Source organism: Ziziphus jujuba, chromosome 10 (genome assembly GCF_031755915.1).
Source record: "Ziziphus jujuba cultivar Dongzao chromosome 10, ASM3175591v1".
In the NCBI taxonomy this organism is placed as follows: Eukaryota; Viridiplantae; Streptophyta; class Magnoliopsida; order Rosales; family Rhamnaceae; genus Ziziphus; species Ziziphus jujuba.
The window spans coordinates 888,956-912,511 of record NC_083388.1 but is presented as its reverse complement, the minus strand read 5'-3'; the positions used below and the strand labels follow the sequence as shown (position 1 = coordinate 912,511).

The 23,556-nt window shown below is 34.6% G+C and overlaps 5 protein-coding genes across 5 annotated transcripts; 1 reads left to right on the top strand and 4 right to left on the bottom strand.

Annotated features, from left to right (window-relative positions):
• Positions 1-183: 183 nt before the first annotated feature.
• LOC107403936 (glycosyltransferase BC10) lies at positions 184-3,132 on the bottom strand. The gene is made up of 2 exons (XM_016010859.4): positions 1,575-3,132; positions 184-776 (listed from the first exon to the last, which is right to left on the bottom strand). Exon 1 carries the CDS (start codon positions 2,706-2,708, stop codon positions 1,596-1,598), a length of 1,113 nt encoding a protein of 370 aa, XP_015866345.1. The 5' UTR covers positions 2,709-3,132; the 3' UTR covers positions 184-776; positions 1,575-1,595.
• Positions 3,133-4,165: 1,033 nt separating this feature from the next.
• Positions 4,166-9,898, bottom strand: LOC107403946 (protein IQ-DOMAIN 5). Its single transcript, XM_016010872.4, has 8 exons — positions 9,693-9,898; positions 8,436-8,535; positions 8,132-8,249; positions 7,531-7,776; positions 7,071-7,298; positions 6,344-6,457; positions 4,945-5,428; positions 4,166-4,667 (listed from the first exon to the last, which is right to left on the bottom strand). Exons 3-8 carry the CDS (start codon positions 8,213-8,215, stop codon positions 4,513-4,515), a joined length of 1,311 nt encoding a protein of 436 aa, XP_015866358.1. The 5' UTR covers positions 8,216-8,249; positions 8,436-8,535; positions 9,693-9,898; the 3' UTR covers positions 4,166-4,512.
• Positions 9,899-11,400: 1,502 nt separating this feature from the next.
• LOC107403577 (dnaJ protein homolog) lies at positions 11,401-13,657 on the bottom strand. The gene is made up of 6 exons (XM_048468012.2): positions 13,352-13,657; positions 12,919-13,084; positions 12,616-12,754; positions 12,241-12,517; positions 11,949-12,147; positions 11,401-11,844 (listed from the first exon to the last, which is right to left on the bottom strand). Exons 1-6 carry the CDS (start codon positions 13,499-13,501, stop codon positions 11,519-11,521), a joined length of 1,257 nt encoding a protein of 418 aa, XP_048323969.1. The 5' UTR covers positions 13,502-13,657; the 3' UTR covers positions 11,401-11,518.
• Positions 13,658-14,471: 814 nt separating this feature from the next.
• Positions 14,472-17,713, bottom strand: LOC107403586 (probable receptor-like protein kinase At1g49730). The gene is made up of 7 exons (XM_016010496.4): positions 17,404-17,713; positions 16,613-16,868; positions 16,119-16,171; positions 15,960-16,027; positions 15,259-15,348; positions 15,063-15,135; positions 14,472-14,991 (listed from the first exon to the last, which is right to left on the bottom strand). The coding sequence occupies exons 1-7, from the start codon at positions 17,465-17,467 to the stop codon at positions 14,693-14,695; spliced, it is 903 nt and encodes a 300-aa protein (XP_015865982.2). The 5' UTR covers positions 17,468-17,713; the 3' UTR covers positions 14,472-14,692.
• A 2,895-nt stretch (positions 17,714-20,608) lies between these two features.
• LOC107403581 (uncharacterized) lies at positions 20,609-23,215 on the top strand. The gene is made up of 4 exons (XM_016010489.4): positions 20,609-20,870; positions 21,458-21,559; positions 21,952-22,112; positions 22,915-23,215. The coding sequence occupies exons 1-4, from the start codon at positions 20,774-20,776 to the stop codon at positions 23,020-23,022; spliced, it is 468 nt and encodes a 155-aa protein (XP_015865975.1). The 5' UTR covers positions 20,609-20,773; the 3' UTR covers positions 23,023-23,215.
• Positions 23,216-23,556: the final 341 nt, after the last annotated feature.

Sequence of the window (23,556 nt, the reverse complement as noted above, 5' to 3'; positions counted from 1 at the left end):
AATTATTCTTATTACCAATTACAACACATTTCATTATTCAAGACGCACTACAAACACATGAATCTTAATAATTTCTTAGTCATTTCCCCTTTCTTTTACTTATTGGAGATAATCCTACATGATTGATCTTTCTTTATATATATATATATATATAATATGGTTTTCAAATACAGCAAAAGGGTATGGAAATCGAAAATAGGCAAAAGTTTAAGCCCCAACAATTTTCCCCAATATTATATGAGGTTTCTTTTATCCCTTTCCTCTTGCGAAGTACATGCGAATCCATCCACATACCCACATTACATATATTTATAAATAAAAAATAAAAATAAAACAAAATTATGTACAGAAAACATCCCACCAAAAAGGAAAAAACCTAAACCCTTCTAAAGCGCGTCTACTAGTGGTACTATTGTTACACCATCCGAAAGGGCCCCCCCCAAAAAAAAAGAAAAAAAATAATAATAATAATAAAAGGTGAAAAGAAATACAACTTTAACGAAAGTAAAATACCTTGCTTCATTCATTGCTTGCATTTGCAATTTTTGCTTTGCTTTTTTGCTTGCTTTTTTTGCTTTGCTTTTTCTACAGCCTCTAGTAGGCTAATCCCCTTTCGGTTCTCTTACGACTTCACTTCTCTTTGGTAAACTCAGTTCGTATTTCTGGGTTTTTAGGTTGTTGTGGCCACTCTTACAGCTCTTCAAAACCATATTCCCAATACGTTACTTCAGTTTGTTGCCAAAAAGGTAAAATTCCCCAACTGTTCTTTTTTTAACCTGAAAGAAAAACCATTTCACTCGGTTCCGTTAATCTCAACTGCAACCAGGAATCAAAAATTATATATTGAATTAATTGATACGAGTAAACTTTTCTATAAAGAGAAGAGATAGCTGTTGTAAATCCTTTAGATGTCAATGTGTTACTCTAATAAAGCATAAAACCAACTCCCAATATGAGTGCAATGAGTCAATGTCTAATAGTAATGCAGTTCTAGAATTTGCAACCAACGATAAAAACACATCATATTATCATTCAACATTTTCAAAACGATAATGAATGCATTCAATCAATTCACATTTAACACCAATGTATTAAATTTTCTGAACTTTTTTCCGGACTTTCAGTTTCAGCAAGGAAAGTTTCAACTTTTCCCAGAAAAGAGGGGACCCAAACCCCTTGAATCGTTATAATCCAGACACCCTGTCACAAAACCAACTCAACCAACAACGCTGAATAACTTAAACTTAATTTTCATTTTGCCATTGAGAAACATTGCGATGCACATTTATTTTTGGAAGTTTTCTTTCATATAAAACAAAATTCACCATTTTTTTTTTTTTTTTTGTTCTATTGAAAGAAAACAAAACTAACCATATACTGCGACTTAACTAACCAAAATCCAACCTTCCAGGATTATAGATGAATTAAACTTTACTATTTACTGAAAATATCTATTATCACTTTTCTCTAATACACCAAGCAGAACCCGACTGGCTGTCAACTCGGACTCACCCGAAACAAAACTCAACCCGAAATCCAAAATCCAAAAAGTAAGCAAAGTAACGTTCACTTACCACTTAGCAGGGAAGCAAAATTCAGTCCCGGAAAATGACTCTATCGGCCATACCCATCAAGGGTCTCAAGCATTCCGGCGAGAACTTCCGGGCAAACAGGTAAGATTCCGAGTAATTTGACACCCGGAGCTGATAAATAAGCTCCGGCGACACCTCCGCCGGCCGATAAGTATACGGATGGCCATTGGTGGTTCCGGTCCAATTGACCCGTGTTAGCGTGTAATGGTTGCAACCATTCGGATCCGACATTGACAAAAGGGTCGGAAAATAGTGCTCTTCCGGGTAGCATTCGTCTTCCCTGTAACAGGGCGCTCTGAACTTCCTCCACAGAGTCCGATCCTTGACCACAAGCAGCGCGTGCCGGCGCGTCAGAACGAAAAACTGCGATCCGACACGGAACTGCTCGAAAGACACCTCGGGCATCATCTCGAACCTTCCCCTGGCGACGTACCGCTTCCATAGGCTTTTCGACTTGGAGAGTATCTCGACGAAGCTCTTGTACTTGGCGCGCACGCCGAGTCGACTCAGATCCGGATCGGAATCGGCACGCCGAGACGAAGACAAATCGAAGGTAGTGGAGGCGAAGAGGGAGTGATAGACATATCTGAAGGAATGGAGAGGAACGCAGTACTGGGAGAGAACCGCAAAGAAAGCGTTAGCCGGGTCGTCGAGAATCGCGGTGGCAAGAAGCCGACGCGTGGCGGAGATGAGGGTAGCGGACGCGCGGTAGGTGCGTTTGGCGGGGATGAAGCGGTCGTGGAAGACACCAGGAGGGCGCGTGACGTTGACGGCGGGATCGGCGTGGACGTAAATGTTGTAGAGATTGGAATTGCCATTGAAGAATCGTTCCCAGAGGGGAGCGAAATGCAGGTCGGAATTGGTGAGGAAGAGGAAAGCGATCTTGAACTTAGGGTTAGAGCCAGTAGAGAGATGAGAAAATGTGGAGGGGTTGGTAGAGAGAGAAGACCCAGCAACGCGGTCAAAGAGAGCGAGGTCGTCGAGCTCGTCGGACTGGGAAATCAAGAGGGGTTGGCGCTGGGGCTGAAGAGGAGGGAGGAAGTGAGGAGCCAAGAAGAAGAGGATTGGGAGGGAAAGGAGGAGAGAGAAGGTGAGGACGAAAGGGGTGGAGAACATTGAAGAGGAAGAAGAAGAAGAAGAAGGAGTTGTTATTCGGGTGGGACTGGGATGGCAAGCCCAGGAGGAAGGGATGGAGATGGAGAATGCATTCTGGGAAAGGCGAAGGCGGTGGTGAAAGGGGCTGTGCGGAGTAGGGTCTGGAATGGTGAAAGACTGAGTGGGAAAATGGAGGGGTTAGGGTTTGAGAGACGAAGATGAATATGAAGAAGAAGAAGAAGGAGCATCAATGGCGGATTGTGATGGTGGAAAGAGAGAAAAGGAGTGCGAATAGAGAGAAAGGTGTGTGTGTCGGTGGAGAAAGATGGCAGAGAGAGAGGTTTGTTTGGGGATGGAAAGTGGGTTAGAGTTAAGAAAGAGGCTGTCAAGGGGATTTTTTTATTTTTTATTTTTATATCCCCGCATTTCTGGCGTTTTGGTGTTCGGTTCCTTATAATTATTAATTAATACCAGACACAGTTTTGATGTTTATTTGCCAATTAATTTTGATTTATAATAACCCCTTTGCCCATATATATTTATACTATATATCCATCAAAATTAATTAAATAAACAAAAATGCTGCTGATATATATATATATATAATATTGGTTAGGTTGACGACGCTTGAGAGAGGATTTTCCGGGGATCTATTAAATGTTCTTTTCTTAATTTTTAATTTGCCATTTGACATTCTATATTAATTTCTCAAATTTTATCAGTTAAATTTATTTTCTCTTTATTTTTTTTTACAAAGATTATTATTATTATTGTTATCATTTACTGAAATTATATTATACCGTCCAATTAGAATTATGAGTGTAGAATCCATGTGTGGAGTGGGAAGCTGAGAGTCCATGTTGGATGAAGTCGTCATTGAAAAGTTAGTGGACTTGGTCCGCTCCAATTGAAATTGGTTAGATTATAGTTGAATGGTTGGGTTGGACTTGGTGTGCTGGATCTTAGCGCTTTTTTTTTTTTTTTTTTTTTTTTTTTGGTGCAAACATTGGATATGATTTATCATTTATCTGTTTTTTTCTTTGAAGAAAAAATAAATAATTAAGAAAAAAAATGTTTTTTTTTTTTTTTTTTAAATAAACAAGATGGGTTTGAAAGTTAATTGTCTTGGGCCGAAAACGAGTTTCAAAAATCTGACAAATAGATAGAGATAGACAATCTTCAATTAAACGTGGTGTGGAAGCTACCTCCTTTGATTTTATACAAAACCAAAACACAATTGCAAGAAGCAAATTGACAAAATTATATCGTCCCAAACTCGTAAAATACACGTATTCAACTTCTGAAAATTGGATCCTCACTGACTTATTATCGTAAGATCTTTTTTTTATGGAAACTGATGGATTTTTGCCCATAACGACTCTAAGAGCTCCTGATTAATACCTAAGCAACTGGCCATAATTTCCCCCAACTCAAAAGCTATACTAGTCTATATGCAAATAAAAGAACAAAAAAAAGAAAAAAAAAAATATATATATATATATATATATATGGGGGCTGACTGCTCTGAAATTTGTACATTTGAAAACAGAAACCGAAAAATAAATACATCGACAATAACAAAGTAAGCCGATTACAACAATCACACTAATCCTTTGCTTGCTAATCTTATTCTCTTCAGCAAGCCAACCCATTGCTGTCAAAACTACTGCAGCAAAACTTCAAATATTCACAACAACAACAACAGTTTGTGATGTGGTTTGAATCTCATACTAGCGTGGCGTGGCTTGATATGTACAGCCTTAAGCAGTAGCACCAGCATGAAGAATAGTTTTACGGGGGAGATTTTCCAGGGGAAATCTTAAACCTACAGATCGGTGGCTTGAGGGACCGGTTTTGCTGGGTTGGAATCGCCTCTTCCGTTAAGCTTGGATTTATCCTTGATGGGCTTCTGAGAACCGGGTGAGACTTTGACAGCAACCCTACTGGGTTGTTTAGCTGTTTGAGCACCGGGACCTCCACCTGATCAAAATCCAAATGAAAGGTAAATACAAAGAACCTGACAAGTCAAATATCAGTGTTATGATCTACAACTAGATATGCTTATCAGATGAATATAAATTTGAAACAGAAAAGATTGCACAGCTTTTGATTACAACGAATATGTAAAAGATATTCCCACATCAACCTCTTAGCCAGTGCATGCAACTAGGACAAGATGTGCATTCCATTGCTAATTGAGATAGAAAGGAGTAATATGGCCCCTTTACAACGTGGCAGAGAGAGAGAAAGAACTAACCACTACTAGGCAGAGATAACCGCTTCTTTGTCTGCTTGTCTGATTGGGTGGTTCTCTCTTTTGGATTGCTATGGGACCTTGAACTAATAGCAGGTTTTAAGTTGCCTTCTTCAGTTGAGTCTTCCATCTGTGGCTTGGACTTTGGCTTCGCAAACTGAGTGTTGGATGCCTCTAAAATACCTGCTGACTTACTCGGTGAAGAACCATCAGAATGAGAGGGGCCAGTTTTCTGATTTGGAAGATTTGCATGCACAATTGATGAGATTGGTTTCTTCCCAGCAGATTTTAACTGGGATTTGGTGCCACTCTTTTCATCAGCTGCTCCATTCTCGCGCACCATGACCCCATCTCTAAGATTAATATCTAAAAAGCGGTTCTCCCAGGGTCGAACAGCCATCCACCTTTCCAACCAGTTCCAACCCCAGCTGCTTTTATCTGGTTCAAACCCAGAGGGTATAGCCTGCTGCCTCGATCCTGCTTGCCACTGGAAGAACATATATTCAAACAAAATGACTATAACCAACTAACCAAACACTAAAAGGAAAATGCAGTGTGCCTTTATGAGTTTAATAATTTGTAATCAATATAGCACCTCAAAATGCATATAACATATCAAGAAAGCAGGCATCAATTACATCATAATGAACCGAAATTTCACCAGTATCTCTCATGTTTTCACAACAATGATATTCCAATCCAGACCACAGCTTAATAATAATGCTCAAGAATATCACATGTCTGGCAAGATCTACTAGTATGGTAGATGCGTATCTGAAACTATTTCAAGCTCTTTTTCTTCTACTCTTTCAATTTTGGCTTGGAAATCACCTTCTCTTAATTGTCGACATGTTAATAGTTCCATGAGTTTTTATGGAAATGTAACCTTTTATCAATACATATGAGCATGACAACCTACTTTCCCACTGTTACGTAGGCCTACTAGCTTTTTCCCAAAAATAACTAGCCAGAAATATAAAATTACATGACAAAAACCTGAAAAAGCATATTCTCATAAATAATTGTCAACTTTTTTCAAGAGTGTGGCTAGTAAAACAACAGATGTAAACTGTACACTTTCAAGATTGACTCAATGCTCTCTCATAGCTAATTAACTGCTCAATCTCAAAAACTAACAAGGAGCATAAGTTCAGGAAAAATATTCTATCTTCAAGAAAACAGTACAACAAGAAATTTTTAATTTCAAATTTCTAGCTCCAAAATCTTGCGCAAAGAGCAACATTTCACCATATTCAAACTGCATGTTCTGACATATGAGCCTATTACACATTCTTGTTCCTTTTCCCATTTTGAACCGTAATTTGTAGAGGTGATGCATTATTATATGTGAAGTTATAGTGTATTCATGAAAAATACACTCCTGGGGCTTATCATGTGTTACCTGATGAGCTAAAGCATATGCCATGGCTCTCTCGCGCTTAGCTGCAGCCTCCTGCCTCTTTAACAACTTAGCTTGAATGTCTTCAACAGATCCTACACTGTCACACCAACCTTCCTGCACAGATAACAGTAGTATAACATGATCAATCACCCTAAGAAAATCTTGAGCTGCTAATTTTTTTATCTCATATAATAGAAAGGTGGGACTACGCATTCTTAACTTACAGTAACATAATTCCAAGGCAATTCATTAATTAATATTGATTGCTATGGTATTACATCAGTGTAATTACAAGGAAGTAGCATCTTTTCATTCAATGCAATACCATCTTTGTTACCTTATGTAAACTGTCAAGGTGCTTTTTGGTTCTTTAGCAAGGTATTAGAGAATCATAATGATCTGTTCCTTCTGCACGTAGGCTGAAGCAGACTAGAAGGCTATTTAATGCAAAAGATCTGATTAAATGTTAACTATTTTATGTAAAGGACGTCTAGAACAATATTATTTTGCCCCTGAAAGATCAGTCCATAAGCTGAAAAATAGGGATTCCATCTAAAAGACTCGATGATAGCATTAACCTACCCAACAGCCCCCACCAACCAAAACAACCAACGGAAGAGTTCAAGCAATAATATCAAATTTGAGGAACTTAAAGCATTGCATTCCTTCAGAGGATGATAAATCATAATTTTGAAATTAATATATCCAAGTATCTACGGTTGCTTACTTCTATTTCTCGTACACGAGCTTCATTTGCAAGTTGTTGCTGATGTTTCTGCTGTACCGTTTGACTTTCCAATGCCATACGAACACGCCTTGCTCGCACGCGAGCTTGAACTCTTACTAACGCTTGCATACATCGAAGAGTTATTGCAGCTTGTTTTCGTACAGCATGGCCCCTAACAAGAGCTTGAAGTCTTACCAACCCTTTCAAAGCTCGTAGAGCTCTTCTAGCCTGACATGTTTCAAGAATAGTTCATAAATATGATAACAAAAATTAGGCTCAAAACGCTTAAAACAATAGAACGACTCAACAGAGTGGTCCGATCACAAAGCTTAAATTGATATAGAATATTTGAAAAACTACATCAAATCCACCTTTCAACTGAACCAGTTAAAACTACAATATCCATAAACCCCTCATCCCCCAGAAAAAAAGGGTAGACAAAGTTAAATAATTTGAATACCAAAAACCCACGAAAAGCTGTCTGGATACGAATTGCAGCCCATTCTTCCTTCACATTCTGCTGACTTTGAGTTGTATCATGCACTTGAACTGAAGCAGAAGGAGAATCAGCAGCATCTGGGATTATTTGAGTGCTGGCATCTCCAACTGGTGGAGCAGGGTTTGGATCCAAATCGTACTGAAGTTTTTCAGAGTCAATTTCAACGGAATGTTTCCTCCGGTGCCGAAACTTGCTGGCAGTTGTTCTCTATGATGATTGAAGAAGATTATATTAGAGGAGATTGAGAATGGAACGTATCAACTACATAGAGTTCAAAATAATGCTTTTTATTAGTTCACAAGTTTGTTTTACAGGCCAAATGAAGAAATCCTCAAGAGATTCATAACATTATTTTGTGAAGATGGCCAAAAGAGAATCATCCGAGAAGAGTACATTAATCCTGCCCAAACATGTAATAACATTCTTTGCTTGAAAGGAATAATACAATAAAGATCTAAAATAACTAGTAACAATAGGATGTTTGACAGCCACTTTTAATCCAATATTAGAGGAGCAATTTAAGATATAAAATGAAATATCCCAAAAGAAAAACAACACTCACATTTTCATCCTTCACTGAGGACTCTGACTTTTCTGATTTCTTAATACCAACCAAAGCCTTAATCCATTTCCCTGAGACACCCATTGTGGCAGTCGCTTTGACTCAACTAAACACAGACCTGACAAAGGAAAACTCCTGTAGTTAAGTACTTATCTGTGTTTATTCAATAAAATATTATTTAGCATCCAAAGAAGAACAGCCACAAACATAAACATAAGAGATGGGATCATTTGTTTTCATAATAATTTTATACTCATATGATGAAACATCTCTAAAAACAAAGGAGGAAATGCTGATAACCAACCTCTCTCAGTATTAGCATCCAAAGTAGGACCAATCCCTTCAGTAAGAAATATGTACAGAAGCAAAACTCTCAACTCTCATGCAACCTCCTTATCAACACACTGCAAAAGTTGAAAAACCTGATAAATTCCCAAACTTACTAAATCCAAACAAAAAAAATAATCATGTAACCTACAAAATGGAATTTATACAAAATACCAATCACATTTGAGGGGGAAAGGCTGGCAAGACAAACTCAACAAAGGTTTTGATCCTTTCTGGCATTGCTTATTTTATTCTCACATTTCTCCGCTATTTATAGCTTCTTCTTTTTTATTTCATAATAAAGTTAACTACTTTAGCATCTGGGATTTGCATAGAGTAACAGGATGTTATGTAACTGGAGTTGCAGATTTTATAGTGTAATGTTACAGATTGAAAAGACTAATTGTGCTCCCTCTCTTCCTTCTTGTCTCCTCTTTAGTCCGCCATAAGGCTTTCTGACGAACCAGTTTGTTTACCATAGTCCACTAAAAATATTACACCAATATAAAAGAGTTTGCATATAACTATAAAAATTAAAATGAGGGAAGAAAAAACAGAACAAAAAAATAAAATTTATGATATTTCTTAAAATGGTCATCTCTATGATAAACAGATCTAGTAACATCCAGTCAATATCAAAAGCAAACCTGTAGTATCCAAATCAATACTCTCTCTCTCTCTCTCTCTCTCTCTCTCTCTCTCTCTCTCTCTCTCTCTTCCTTCCCTAGTAAAGGGAGCCAAAGCCAAAAAGTTTAAACTTTGATAAACAATAATGAAGAAGCCAGAAGCCTAAATGCAAACATTAGCCACTGCCAGTCCTATCTATCACTTCCATCGAGCTCACATGACGGAAACCCCATAATTGAAAAGCAAATTTCAGTTGAAAATAAAATAAAATAAAATAAACCATCTCAAGCACCAAATGAGCAAACCCATGCAACCCAAACAATTAACATTCTGAATTTCAAAAGCCAGAATTTTTAAGCAAACCCAAATGCAACACTCGATATAAGAGACAATGACCAATAAAGAAACCCAATAAGGAAAAAGAAGAAATTGGACGCTGAATCAATGCAGATCCACGGATCACAAGTTAAAAAGAAAGCAAAATTCACCTGAAACGGTGTTTAAAAAAAATAGAGGGGAAAAAAATGAAAAAAAGAAAAAGAAAGCAAGCTAAATCAAAGCCAATCACCAAAAAAAAAAAAAAAAAGAAAAGTGAGAGAGTTGTTACCTTTTTTATAAGGCGTTAATTTGTCCATCAGTCAAAGAAAGTCAAAATCTGAGGGTGGTTTTTCTCTGAAATTTGAAGTTGGAGAGCACCTGAAAAATTCCCAATTTGCTTTTTGTTCGTTCAAAAGCCTCTCTCTCTCTCTCTCTCTTTCTTGTCTTCGCAAATTTTGAGCTGATAAAGTCAGTGAAAGCCGGCAGGAGAGAGAGAGAGAGAGAGAGAATAAGGACCGGTATACGCTAACGTACGCCCGGAGTGAGTTGCAACTTGCAACTGCTCCGCTACACGACGTCGTACTCTCGTGCTGGGATGAGCTGTTCGCGGTCGTGTCGTTTTCACTTACGAGTCAATCACGGGACATCTCACCCACACCCACTCTAACCGTTTGATTTATTCTTTTTTTACATTTTTCCCCTTTTCTTTTTGGTGTTATTTATTTATTTGTTTTTAAAAAGAAGGTAAAATATTATATGTAAGTACATCGAATTGTTCATTAAATTTTACAAATTAACTTCTTTTTTATATTATTGGCCCTAAAATAGTGGTGCATTTGTCCCCTAGAGGGTCCACAATTTTAGAGTTTATCAAACATCTCGCATTAATAATAAATTTATAGAGTTTTATTTTGAGGATTTAAATGCATTTTACTTTAATCTTTAGTTTAAAGCTTATATCAATTTAAGTATTTTAATAAATGATTCTTTTAGCGTATTATTGTATCCAAAACTGGCATATTTTTTAATTTATTATTTAAAATTAGAGGAAAAAGAAAAAAAAAAAACTTATTGTTTACGGAATTTTATTCCATCCTCATTAAAAATGGGTGAATAATGGAAGCAAGCAATAAACGGATAGGAACTAATTATGGAGAAGCTTTTAAATATCACTATATTTAAAATAAATAATTCTCAGCAAAAAGATAATATTTAAAATGGATAATATTTTTTTTTGAATAATTTATCTAAATTATAATCTACTTAAAATTTTCTAATTAAAATTCATATTTTCATGAATAAAAATAGAAATATTTAACCATTAAAATTAATTTTCTTTGTCAAATGGATAACTTATTATGAGAGATATTATTACTCAATCGAACTGTTTGTATTTGAGACTTATTACGATGAAACATAGTATAAACTGAAAATAGTCACTAGATGAATTTAGCAGAAAAAAGGATTGTAAATTTCCTCGAATTACCCACATGTAGATAAACAACATAAATTAAACCATTACATATATATGTATTTTTTTTTTTGGCAATATTATTTAGATATATTTTGAATTTAAGAAAAGTGAATCAACCTATAGATTCTAGAAGTTGGAATTTAAATCCAGAAGTCATTACCACAACAATTCTATTATGAATGAAGAATTATTATTGTACTTCTTAGGTTTGAAAACTGACAATTTTCTAAATTAAGTATTTGATGTAACGTGCAACTCAATTCATTTTACCCAATCGCATCAATATCTTTCATAAGATTTTTGACCATATTAAATACATCCACATATTAAATACATCACATACATCATCTTAACTTCTTCTTTACTGAGGTCGTGGTAGTCAGCTGGATTCGAACCTCATCAGCAAATAAAAAAACAAAAAAAAAAAAAAACATTTCTTCTTCTCTACCTTTTTTTTTTTTTTTTAATCTTTGAATATTTTCTCATTTTTAGACACATAATACTCGCTGACCACCAAACAGAATTACCAAAATCACAAAACTATTTCCATAATTGCCTGTGAAAAACAAGTTATATTAATCAATACTTGTAATATTTCTTTCGAGTACAAATACAAATTGGCCAAAACCCTGAAACCATTTTTACTGTTGGGCACACTGCACTCTCTGTGCACCACCAGGCATATCTTCATCGTCATCATAGGCCTCACCATGCGCCTGAGACTGCTGCTTCCTCCTCATCTCCTCCTCTATGTTGACATCATGCAGCGTTGTCTCCTCACACTCGTCCAGCTCCATATCCGATAGTGTAGACGCCGACCTCGGAGGCAAAATAGCCTCCAAAGCCTTCACCTGCTCTGGCTTCAGAGAGTCGGGGAATTCCACAGTGAAATGGATGTACAGCTTCCCTTTCATGAATGGCCTCTGGTACATGGGCATTCCCTCATCGTTTATTGCCTTGTAAGAATCTGTTTCCCATGAAATCAAATTTCTTTCAGATTTCTAGTATTCACAAATCACAAAAACAGAAGGGACTTGGTTAATTTAGAAGATTAAGATCAAGATTACATACCGGGCTTGACGACTTCACCAGGGTTCGATTTAATAAGGAGCTGCCTGCCATCCAAATGGGTCAGCACGAATTGAAAGCCGCAAAGAGACTCAACCAGAGACAAACTGTGCTCCACAAAGAGGTCATCTCCCTTTCTTTTGAACTTTGGATGTTCCTTCTGCTGAAGCACGAATACTATATCCCCTGTCACTGTGTCAGGCTGCCAAAAAGACAACACAGACCCGATCAAACAAAAAACCAATTGAAAAAACTCATAGTAGCCAACAACAAAGAAGACAAAATGAATACATACAGCTTCATCAGCTTCACCGGGGAATGTGATCTTCTGTCCATTTTGCATGCCTTTCTCCACAAACACTTCCAAAACCTTCTTCTCCTGAACGACCTTCTCTCCTTTGCACTGTGAGCACCGATCCTTATCACTAATGGTCTCCCCGGTTCCTTTGCATTCGTTGCAAGGATGCTGCATCTGCTGAATCATGGAAGGCCCAAGATGCCTAATCGAAACCTTCATTCCCGTTCCTTGACACCCAGCGCACTTCATTGAAGCTCCTGATTTGGACCCTTTCCTGAATTTACCAACAAAAGGCCACCACCCATTTGAGCATGTAAACCAACCAAAAAAGTCCAGGAATTTCTATAAACAACTTTGCAAATTGTTACTTACCCATTGCACTTGGAGCATATCACATTCCGGGAAAGTGAGAGCTTCTTTGCGGTTCCCAAGTAAAGGTCTTCCAGTGACACCTTTAAGGGGTGTACAACATCATCACCTCTCCTCTGCCTTCGTCCTCCTCTGCTACTTCCTGATTATAAAACGAAGTAAAGTAAGCTCAATTTCTTAGTAATTTTATCTTTGTTATTTTTATTTTATTTTATTTCATTTTATATTTTATCTTCCACTGCTGGTTTCGTAATATATATATATATATATATATAAACAAAAAAGAAGAATTGAGTAAATTCTAACCTCCAAAAGGACTGCCACCGAAGAAAGATTGGAAGATGTCAAAAGGGTCATGGCCCCCACCGCCGCCTCCCATTCCTTCCTTGAGTGCATCTTCACCATATTGGTCATAGATTTCACGTTTTTCGGGATCACTCAGAACATCATAAGCCTGAGCCAACTCCTTAAACTGTATGTACAATAACCCAGAAAATAAATAAATAAATAAATAACTTTTTTTTTTTCTTTGAATTCGATAAGACAGATAATTTCAGCGCAAAAGAACAAAGTGGGTATTGAAAGAACCGTGTTTAACCAAACACAACCCAAAAAAACCCAAATAAGAATAACATTCTTTCTTCTAAAAATTCAATTCCAGCACAACGCTCTCAAAAGAGAAAAAAAATAAAAATAAAAATTATTAAAAATAAAAATTAAGGAAGGGGGGATTGGTTACCTTCTCGGGATCGCCACCCTTGTCGGGGTGGTTCTTGATGGCGGCTTTCTTGTAGGCCTTCTTCAAGTCATCCTGGGAAGCGTTCTTAGAGACTCCAAGAATCTCATAGTACCTGGTGTTGTCGCTCTTCTTCGGTGCTCTTCCAAACATCTTCACCCAACAACTTCTCTATCGACGAGATAAGCCGATATATATTTTCTTTTCTTTCTTGGCAGTAAATTGCAAGGTCACCAATGTGCTAAATTTGCAGGGGTACGTGTGTTGAAATCTTTATTTATACAAGGCTGGTTTCTTTGAGCTTCTCTTAAAGAAGAAGGGTCTAGAATTCCACTTTCTTATTTTCTCTGACTCTAGCGATTTCCATCTTTGTGCTTTTTGGACCGTTGGATTGCCTTTGTTGAGTAATTGATAACTAAAATTTACTTCTAGATGCTTCCTTCGAGTCTAGTCTTCGGTTTCTGTTTTTGTTATTTTGCCATTTGTGGTGGTTATATTTTTGGAATATCTTGGGCCTTGCATCATTTATTTTTATTTTTATTTTTCCTTAATCGGGAAGTAAAAGAGACATACAGAATATTGTAGTTTCCTTTTTTTCTTTTTTTTAATTTATTTTGATCATTACAATAAATTTTACTTCCTATGGAATTGATCAACTAGAACCTTTGCAATTTAAATTTTGTTAAAGAAAAATAAAATGCAGTCCTTTTGACACTTGCCTAAAATGGAGGAATCAATTTTCATTTTTCCTTCTCATTTTATTTCACATTATGATATTTAATTGATGATAATTTTTTTTCTTTTAAAAGTCTTTCTTTATTTCCTGGTTTTTTTTTTTTTTTTGTTTTTCAATTTATCATGAATCTGAAACTCCAAACATAAACATTTAAAAAAATATAAATTCCATTTTTCACTATAATTTGAAAGTAGGATTTTTGTACCCATTTACCCTTAATTTTTTTTTTTTTTTTTGGGTCTAGCATTTTAGTTATTAGCAAAATAACTTCACTAACTTAATAAATAAAACAAAAACATGATCAATTTTTTTAGTCCTATATCTTGCACAATGAGGAAAGTCAGACAACAAATCAGCAAACAAGCAAAGCTCATATTCAGCTACAGAGAAACCATGAATTCCAAATTTATTCTTTTTCAGGAGAAGCACGCTGAGTACATTTTTTTACTCTTGAAATTGGAAACAAAATAGAAGCAAATGAAAATTTCCTTTCCTAAACATAATGAAACAATAAATTCAATTTCAATTTAAGAAAAAAAAAAAAAACAAAACAAAACAAAACAAAATTTCCCTACTAATTTACTTTGGAGAGTTTAAAACACTATTCGTCAAGGAATGTCCACCTTCTTTTGCAGATATCGAAATATTTGCAGGACTGAAAATGTTGGTTTATCCCTGGAGGCAATACATATTTTTGCTACAGCTAAAAGGTTCTTAAGCTCCTTAGAATCATAGCTATTTCCCAAGTCAGGGTCTATCATATTATGCATGGAACTCCTGAAGTGAGATGCTTGGATCCACTGGATTAAGTCAGAACCTTTCCTCTCCGACGACTGACCGGTGATGAGCTCAAGGATCAGCACACCGAGTTGGTATATAATGCTACCGCATTCTTGACTTATACAATCTGCAACAAAAAAGGAAGAGCAGATTGAGATGAAATCGAATTTGCAAGAGTCAGAGTAAAAACACACTAACCTTTTGAACATGAGGTATGAGGAATTGTGACATAATGTCCATCGTCAGAACTTACAAGGCTGACATCGGAGAGCTGTATAAGAAAAGGAAAGAAAAACACATTTTGAGCAAGTTCCTATACATGCAAAAGTGCAAAAAGAAGGGAAGAGATGCTAAAACCAGAAGGAAAATAATAAAGATCAAATTATGGTCTTACCTTGGCATTAAAGTTGTCATCTAACATGATGTTACTTGAGCTAATGGAAACATGATAGATTGGGGGATCATTAAACAGAAACAAATACTCCTGCATTGAAATTCATCACCACATGTTTTATGCCGGTAAGTTATAATCAATGCCTACGTCGCTATACACGTTGAAGAACTGTCTAAATAAGTTAACTAGCTGCTTATTTGATGCCATAATTCTTTAGCACTTTCCTTATTTCTTATAATCTGATTGCTGATCTATAGCCCCCATCGTTAGTAAATAAGGGCAACATAACCTTCTTATCACTATCAACTATTTGATAAATATGAATCAAACACAGCATCACCATACATATGAATATCTAACTAACTTGTAATGAGTCTAATGACTACATGCATGTAGATTCCGAAGATAGGCAGAAGTTGACAATACACCTTACAACACAGTCAATGAATATCTAGCTTTCTTCTAGAAATGGCATTTCTGCAATATCCTCGTATGCAACGTAAGGTAGCAATTTTTGTTCTCGTTCTATAAACTGTTAAGCATAGCAGTTTTAGTCCCTTTTAAAATTTATCAAAATCGGATTCCCCTTCAAGGAAAAATGAAATTTTAAGGGGTAGACATTTAAGGCATACAAGCATGAATGTACAAAATTGTGTAGCATTTAGGAAACACCTCTTAAAATAATATCTTATACAACATACCAATGCGGCCACGACTCCAATGGTTATTTGTAGCCTAGTCCTCCAATTCAAGGGTGTCCTAAGCGGATCTGCCCATCGCCAATGATTTAATGGAAAATTAAATTTTGAATGCCCTCATAATAATCATATGGACAGAAGTTTTGCAAAAAACAAATTTACCATTCAGATGCTCCTTCAAGCTCCCATTTTCTATGTTGTCAAACACTAGAAATCTGCAAAGTGGAAATTGAAAATTTTTGCTTAGTTAAAAACAGTACCTAAACAGAAGCTTGAGGAGTATCTTTCCTCCCAAGTTACTTTTTTGCTAAAGATGCAAAGCGTGGAATAGATTCTGCTGGTTCTCTTAAGTCATAACTCGTCCCAATAATTTAAAGAGAGAGAGAAACTTATACCATACAAAGCTACAATTTTTTTTCATTAAAACGAAAATTGAACCTTTTTCATTGATCAGGACAATAATTAATTTGTTTGATAATCATATAACTTGAAAGAATAATACTAAAGTTGTTATTGTGATTTTGTAATTGGATATATAAGAGAGTAATAATCCATGAATGTACTACACAAGCAACATTATGGAATAAAGAGTCTAAACAAAAGAATAAAATATTGAAAAGAAGCAAGAAAGTGCAGAAAAAAGCTTGTGAGAATACCTCTTACGCCCGGAAGAAAAACCTCTAAGAGCAAGAAGGTGGCGGTGATGCAAACGTCCCAAGAGTTGCACTTCCCTGTAGAAAACATCTTCTCCTTGATTTTCATCACTAATTTCTTTCACCAATGCAATCCCACCATCTCGGAATTTGGCCTTATAAGCAGCTCCATGAGAGTTGCTGTACATGATTCTGTGGAAACCATCTGTTGCCCTCTTTATATCTTTGTAAGAAAAATGCTTGATAAACCAAATTGGACCTGAAACCGAAAAGTTTGACACCAAGCAAAAAGAATTTAATTGAAACGAAGAGATTGAAAAATTAAATTTGTTAGATAATAAAAGAAGATTTTTCATGAAATGCATAGATAATGGCATCAGACAGAACCAGAATGAAAGAAAGGCGCTGACTTTTCAAATTTCAATGACTATAAAATTAGAAAATTACATGATAATAAAAATAAATAAATAAATAAAACGAATAGATCTCAACCCCTACTACATTTTCATTGCTAAATTCAGTACAATCCACAAAACTCAGACTCAAAACTCAGGCGCAATCCTCCATAGACCCAAAAACAGAGTAATAGCCTTCAAGACAATTCAACAAACGATACCAAAAAACAAAACAAACCCATTTGGAATTCAGCAAACTCAAGTTCAAATTCCATCAAATTACAATTTGGAATTGAGATCACACAATAAAAATCAGTAATTTAGAGGGAAGATAAAAAGGGTGAAAAAGAAAAAGACAGAAACAGAGTTGAAGGGGGTGAAGTGGAATAATGAAATTACCGGGTCCAGATCGGCGAAACCATGAAAGGAGACGACGCCTGAACTTGCGGATTGAGCGGTCCATTTGCCAAATTGGGGTGCTTTGATTCCGTGATCCAAGTGGTAGTTGATCTCTTCAGAGAGAGAGACTGTAAAATTTCCATAATTTTGCATATATAAATAGACATATACACATATATATTTATTATAAGCGTTCCTCTTTTTTACTTTATGGTGGGTCTAACTGCTGAGAGACCTAAGTGAGAGCTCTTGAAAGACAGGGAGTGGGTCATCATGGAATCATCTGAACTTGTCTAGTAGCCCTGGCCGGATCAACTAGTTGCACACTATTTTCCAAGTCTCTGACTTTGCTTATTACTTTATTTTTACTCCAATTAACTTCTATCTTTTTTATACATAATTTTATGCTTTAGTTTTTAAATTTTTAATACTGCATTATTAGAGGAGTAAAGTAAAACATATATATATCGAATATTTTTTTAAAAAGGCCAAAAAAAAAAAAAAACCTACTTTATAAATTTTGAAATAAAAATTATTATTAGAAAAATAAAATAAAATAGAGAATAATATTTTAATCTTAATTTTTAATTTTAGTTATTTTGGTTGGTGAAGTAGGTTTGTTGAACTAGAAACTCGACAGACAGGGATGTTATAGAGTGAGTGACCCACTCATTCAACGATCCACAATGTCGTCCCACGCTGCAGACAAAGCAGTAGCATCGTTCACGTGGACAAACCCTCACAATTATTATTATTTTTGTTTTTATTATCTTTTCCTTTTTTCTTTCTTTCTTTCTTTTATTTGTTTTTTGAAAGATTTTTTTTTTTTTCTTTATTAAAGGCTAAGATTCTACGAAAGGAGAAAAAGGACGATTAATTAAATGCCAATTATCACTTATCTGTTTAACTATATTTTTAAACCTTCTAGTTTCAAAAGGATGCCTATAATTTTAAGGACTTTTTTACAGTTATACTTTGAATTCAGGATTTTTTATAAATGACTTGGAATTTCACATTTATTATTTATGCTTCCCAAATTTATATTTTTTTCGCATCAATATCTTTTTAAATATGATTTTGTCTATTTCGTGGTATTTATTTTTTTTGAAATGTCGCATAAATAACATATGCTTTTTGAGGATAAAAATGTATTTTTGAAAGATCAAATCATTTGATTTTGTTGTAATATTTATGAAAATATTATTACAGTAATTTTAAATTTTTTAACATATTAGTGCAAAATTACTTAAAATTGGAGGTCTTAATGAAAAAGTAAAAAAGTTTGGGCAGCATCAGTGCATTTCACTCCTATTATGTTGCCAAGTGGCTTGATTTTCTAAAAATATTTTTATTTTAATACAGCATATGTCATTTATTCACGTAACATTTAACGCTACAAAATGAATGGAATTAGACTTGGAAATATTGATGCAAAAAATTTGTAAATTTAAAAATATAAGTGGTGAATGTGAATTTCAAAATGCAATTTAAAAAACATATGAGTATTTGGATATCATTGTAAAAAATTCTAATTTTAATTGTCTCAAATGAGCATCTCTATTTTGCTTTTCATTTTAATCAAAGTAAATTGGTAACAGAAAATTCACACATATTTTCTTCACATGCTTCTGATTTTGCGGCCTTCAGTTCAACCATTCTTCGCATCCTAAAGGGAGAAAAAACTATAGGGAAAGAAATCAAGAGAAAAAATAAAGGGAGGTGCTTTGAGAGAGAAAATGTGAAAGGAAATGAATTTCAATATCCAATGTCTCTAAATAAGAGAGAACTTTTTATTATTCAACAAGAGTTGTTTTTCGAAGATTTTTATGAATTTATTTACTATTATTATTTGCCATTGATACCAATTTTAATGACGAAAAGTGATAGACATATTAAATTCATGGTAAAGTAAAGATTTTCAAAAAAGTTGTTTTCTTGAATAATATAAAATTTTATTAATTTTCAACCAAAACAACAAAAAAAGTATATTGATATTCAAAATATAGAGAAAGTAAACATTTGAATTAACAGACTTTGGAATACCTTAAACTTTGAATTGTCCAAGTCATCTTTAACAATCATCTTTAATTTGGATTGGGCATTGTAAATGGTATTCCAAAAAGAAACCTAATCCACAATTTGGTGTATCCTAAATTCCCCTCTTTAAAAGTTTAAGGGATATGAAGAGTCTTTCTTATTTTGTATAGTATAGTCGAATAAAACCCAGAAGAAAAAAACAAAAAGAAAAAAAAGAGATGGAAAGTGAAGTTCAACTACTCCACTTTTGAGTAGAGGTGAGAGTAAAGGTGGGCGAAATCCGTTTAAACCACTAATTTAATTAATTTTTAATTATTTGGATTTGATTTCTTATATAAATAGATTGGATTTGGTTTAAAATATCACAAATTTTATATATTTGATTGAAAATACAAGCTTAATTCAATCCAAATCATATATTTTATGATTAAAAAATTATATATATTGTATATTTTTATATATTAATTTTTAATATATATTTTTTAATATATCCCAAAATGAAATGAAATTCTAAACAATAGTCTACTTTATCATTATGTTGCATTGTTGCTGCTACCACCACCATAACCATTAACCAAGTTTCGACCATCACGGTCATCAAAACTCACGACACAATAAGTTATCAGTTGCTATTCATTATTCATTTTTTTGCTTCAATACTCAACTATTAGTTACTCATTCCTCATTTTCTGCTTCAAAACTCACAGCAGCTTCACAAGCAACACTTATTTTTTGCTTCAATACTCGATATTGTTGTTCTAAATCAATTAACCAATCCAAACCAAATCGATTATATATTATTTGGATTTGTTTGAGTTTAAAAATTTAATAGTTTGGATTTGATTATTCTATTAGGTAAATCAAAAATATAAATTGAATTATATTTTGATTCAAAATGGAACTAATTTAATTCATGTCCATCCTTAAATGAGAGGCAGCAAAAAGCTCAAAAGAAAACAATTGTAAAACTCTATGTTGTCTATTTAACTAAATGGAAATCAAAAATAAAACTTAGGCATTTAATTAAAATAATAAAAAATAGATACACTAACTCGAAATTAAGGCCAAATTAAAGGGCCAAAACATGGTTAATAATAATAATAAAAAAAAAAGAAAGCCATCGTCCAAAAAAATCTACAATATTATTTACATTTTTGTTATTTATTGTATTTATCTTCTTCGACATAAATTATTTTGGGCTGCGTTTATCAAAACCAGATCAAAGTTGCAGAAGAAGAAGAAGAAGAAGAAGGAGAAAGTAGAAGAGCGCCTATTTGGGGGATTTTTGTTGAAGATTTAGAGAACCCTAGAGAGAGAGAGAGAGAGAGGAATTATGGGTCAAAGGAAGCTGCTCAGCGTTTTGGTGCTCTGCTTCTTCTCTCTTTACCTCCTCTTTCCTTCTACTCAAGCTACGGTTGTCAAATACTGCGGTCTCTTCTCTCACTCTCTATCTCAATCCCACTTCCATTCTTTCTTTTATACGCGATATATATATATATATACATATGTGTCTGTGCGCCTGTAAAGGAATTATTTTGTAAAAACTATCCCCTTTTTCTATGTGTTTGTTTGGTTGCTGAGAAGACCTAGGAAAATGCAAATGGGTGCAACTCGAATGTTCGATTTCGTTGTTATAATTTGTTAAAGCTGGATTCTTTAACATGATTTATGGTGTCCTATAATAATGGAATGTTGATCGGCTGCTTTTTTTTTTTTTTTTTTTAAATTTTTTTTTTCTCCCTTTTCCCATAAAATTTCTCAGCAACCAAACACAGACTAAGTCAACTCCGGTTGAGTTGTTGCATTATCCTAAATTTACTTAAACATGATGGATTTTCTTAAGTTTTAGCTTCGATATTATCCATGTCTCAGAAACTGTTGGTGTGTCTATTTGACTTTAAACCTTTTTTTCTATTAAAAAAAAATAAAAAATCATGGATTGGTTTCTGTTTGATGAAAACATCGGCGATGAGTGTTAAAGTATTTATTTTGCTTTTAATTGTAAAATATTTTGCAGATCGGAAAGCTGATTACCCTGTGAAGGTCCATGGTATTACAATATCACCTGATCCTGTTGTGAGAGGAGAGGAAGCCACATTTAAGGTCTCCGCTTCAACAAGTAATACCCTTCGCTTGCTCTCTGCTTCTATCAGTTTCATTTCTCAGTTTTATATGCTTAATCTACTTCCATGTTGTGAGGGTTTTGGTCTGGCTATATAATCATCAAAGTTTGCTGCCAATAAGCATGATATTGTGGAAGATCATGTAGGGTTTGGTTTAAAAAAAGTGCACCGTCCAATGGCTTAGAGTTTGATTTCTTACAATTGGGGAACTGTTTTTGTAATTTTTTTGTTTTGTTCATCAAGTGTTAAAATGTGCATAATGATTTCTAAAACTGAGCAATATTTATATCATTTGTTGCTTTTAATGCTTGCAACCCCCCCCCCCCCCCCCCCCCCCCCCACCCTTGGGTATTTTGCACATAATCTTAACCATGTAACTTTTATACAGGTGAAGTCATATCTGGTGGAAAGTTGGTGGTTGAGGTTGCTTACTTGGGGGTGCATATTCATTCAGAAGACCATGATCTTTCTGAGGAAGTTTCCGTCCCTGTACCGGCAGGTGACTTTGTGCTCTCTCATACCCAGACTTTGCCTGGAATTACCCCACCTGTAAGTTCATTTTGCCAGATCAATACTTGTTCTCTGATGCTGATGCCAAGATGATTTCCTTATTGATTTTAGAGGATTTTTTATCTTCATTTTTAAAATTAACCTTTCAATTCATGCCATTGGACCTTTAATATATTAATAAAAGGTTTAGTGGTTGATTATTTTGTTGGGACAATTTATGATTCCTTTAAATTTTTTAGCTACCTGTTGATTCGTTGCTTGTTTGGTTCTTTCTGAAGAAAACCAAAAGGGTTTTTGTTGGAAAGAAAGTATCACATACCATTTGTGTCATCAAGGTTACAAAGGAAAGAAATACAGTAATCTGGGCATGATTTAACGTAGCTACTAATCTTTCTTAAAGCCACAATATATTTAGTATTCTTCCACCTTGTTTTGAGCTTGGTTAATTTTCTCTGTTGGTTAAATGACTATATAGACTATATATTATCGTAGTTTGTAGCTTCTACTGTACTCTAAATCTTACGACATGGTCATTTTTTATTTTAGTTTACTTTTCATCTATTTACAAATTATAGTCTTTTGACAGCTTCTATTCTCCCATTTGTACATATCTTAATATACAAGGGATGCAAGTTTTATGGTTAAGGCTTGAGAGAACATCTCTTGAATTTTCTTATTCTGACAATTGATTTTGTAATGGAATATGATTTGTACCTTATTCACACGCAAGGCTAACAAATAATGGGAATTCTGAAAATTTCTTTGGACTTTTTTTTTTTTTTTTTTTCTTCATCTCAATACAATGGCACATGGTTTCTTATATTGTCATTATTATTTGCAGGGAACTTATACTCTAACAATGAAATTGGTGGATGATGCCCATAAACAGTTGACTTGCATCAGCTTCAAGTTCAAAATTGGCATTTTGTCTGTGCTAGCTGATAGCTAAGCATCCATGCTCGGTTCAATGCACTGTTCACGCGTGTTGTTTCTTCTTTTAATTTCCGTAATGTATGTATGTATGTACCAAGTGATGTATCAAAAAAAAAATGTTTGGATCTCGAGTTCTTGAAACTACTTAATGTCACTGCTTTTAAGACAAATTGATAAGCAAATAAAATAAATTGATAATATTGCCGTTAGGATTTGTGGGAGTAGACCGTTATAATTAGTAGTAAAATGGCTTTGTCAAATAATGACTTAGCAAGCTTTTGTATCAATACTTAGATATTGCAAATGTATGTTCTTATTTCTCTGGATTGGTTTTTTAACCACGTTACCCTCAAGCTTGTACACTCACATGATGCAATTAGCAGTTTTGATGTTTGATTTTATAACATTGGACAAGTTCACGTCACATGCTAAATGACAAACACTCGTTAATTGCATCTTCCAAAGCGAATTTACCATGCTCTGAATCCTTCTTTCCTCTTTTCACCACCAGCCTTCCTCAGTGAATTCTTTTCCGTACACTGAATCACTA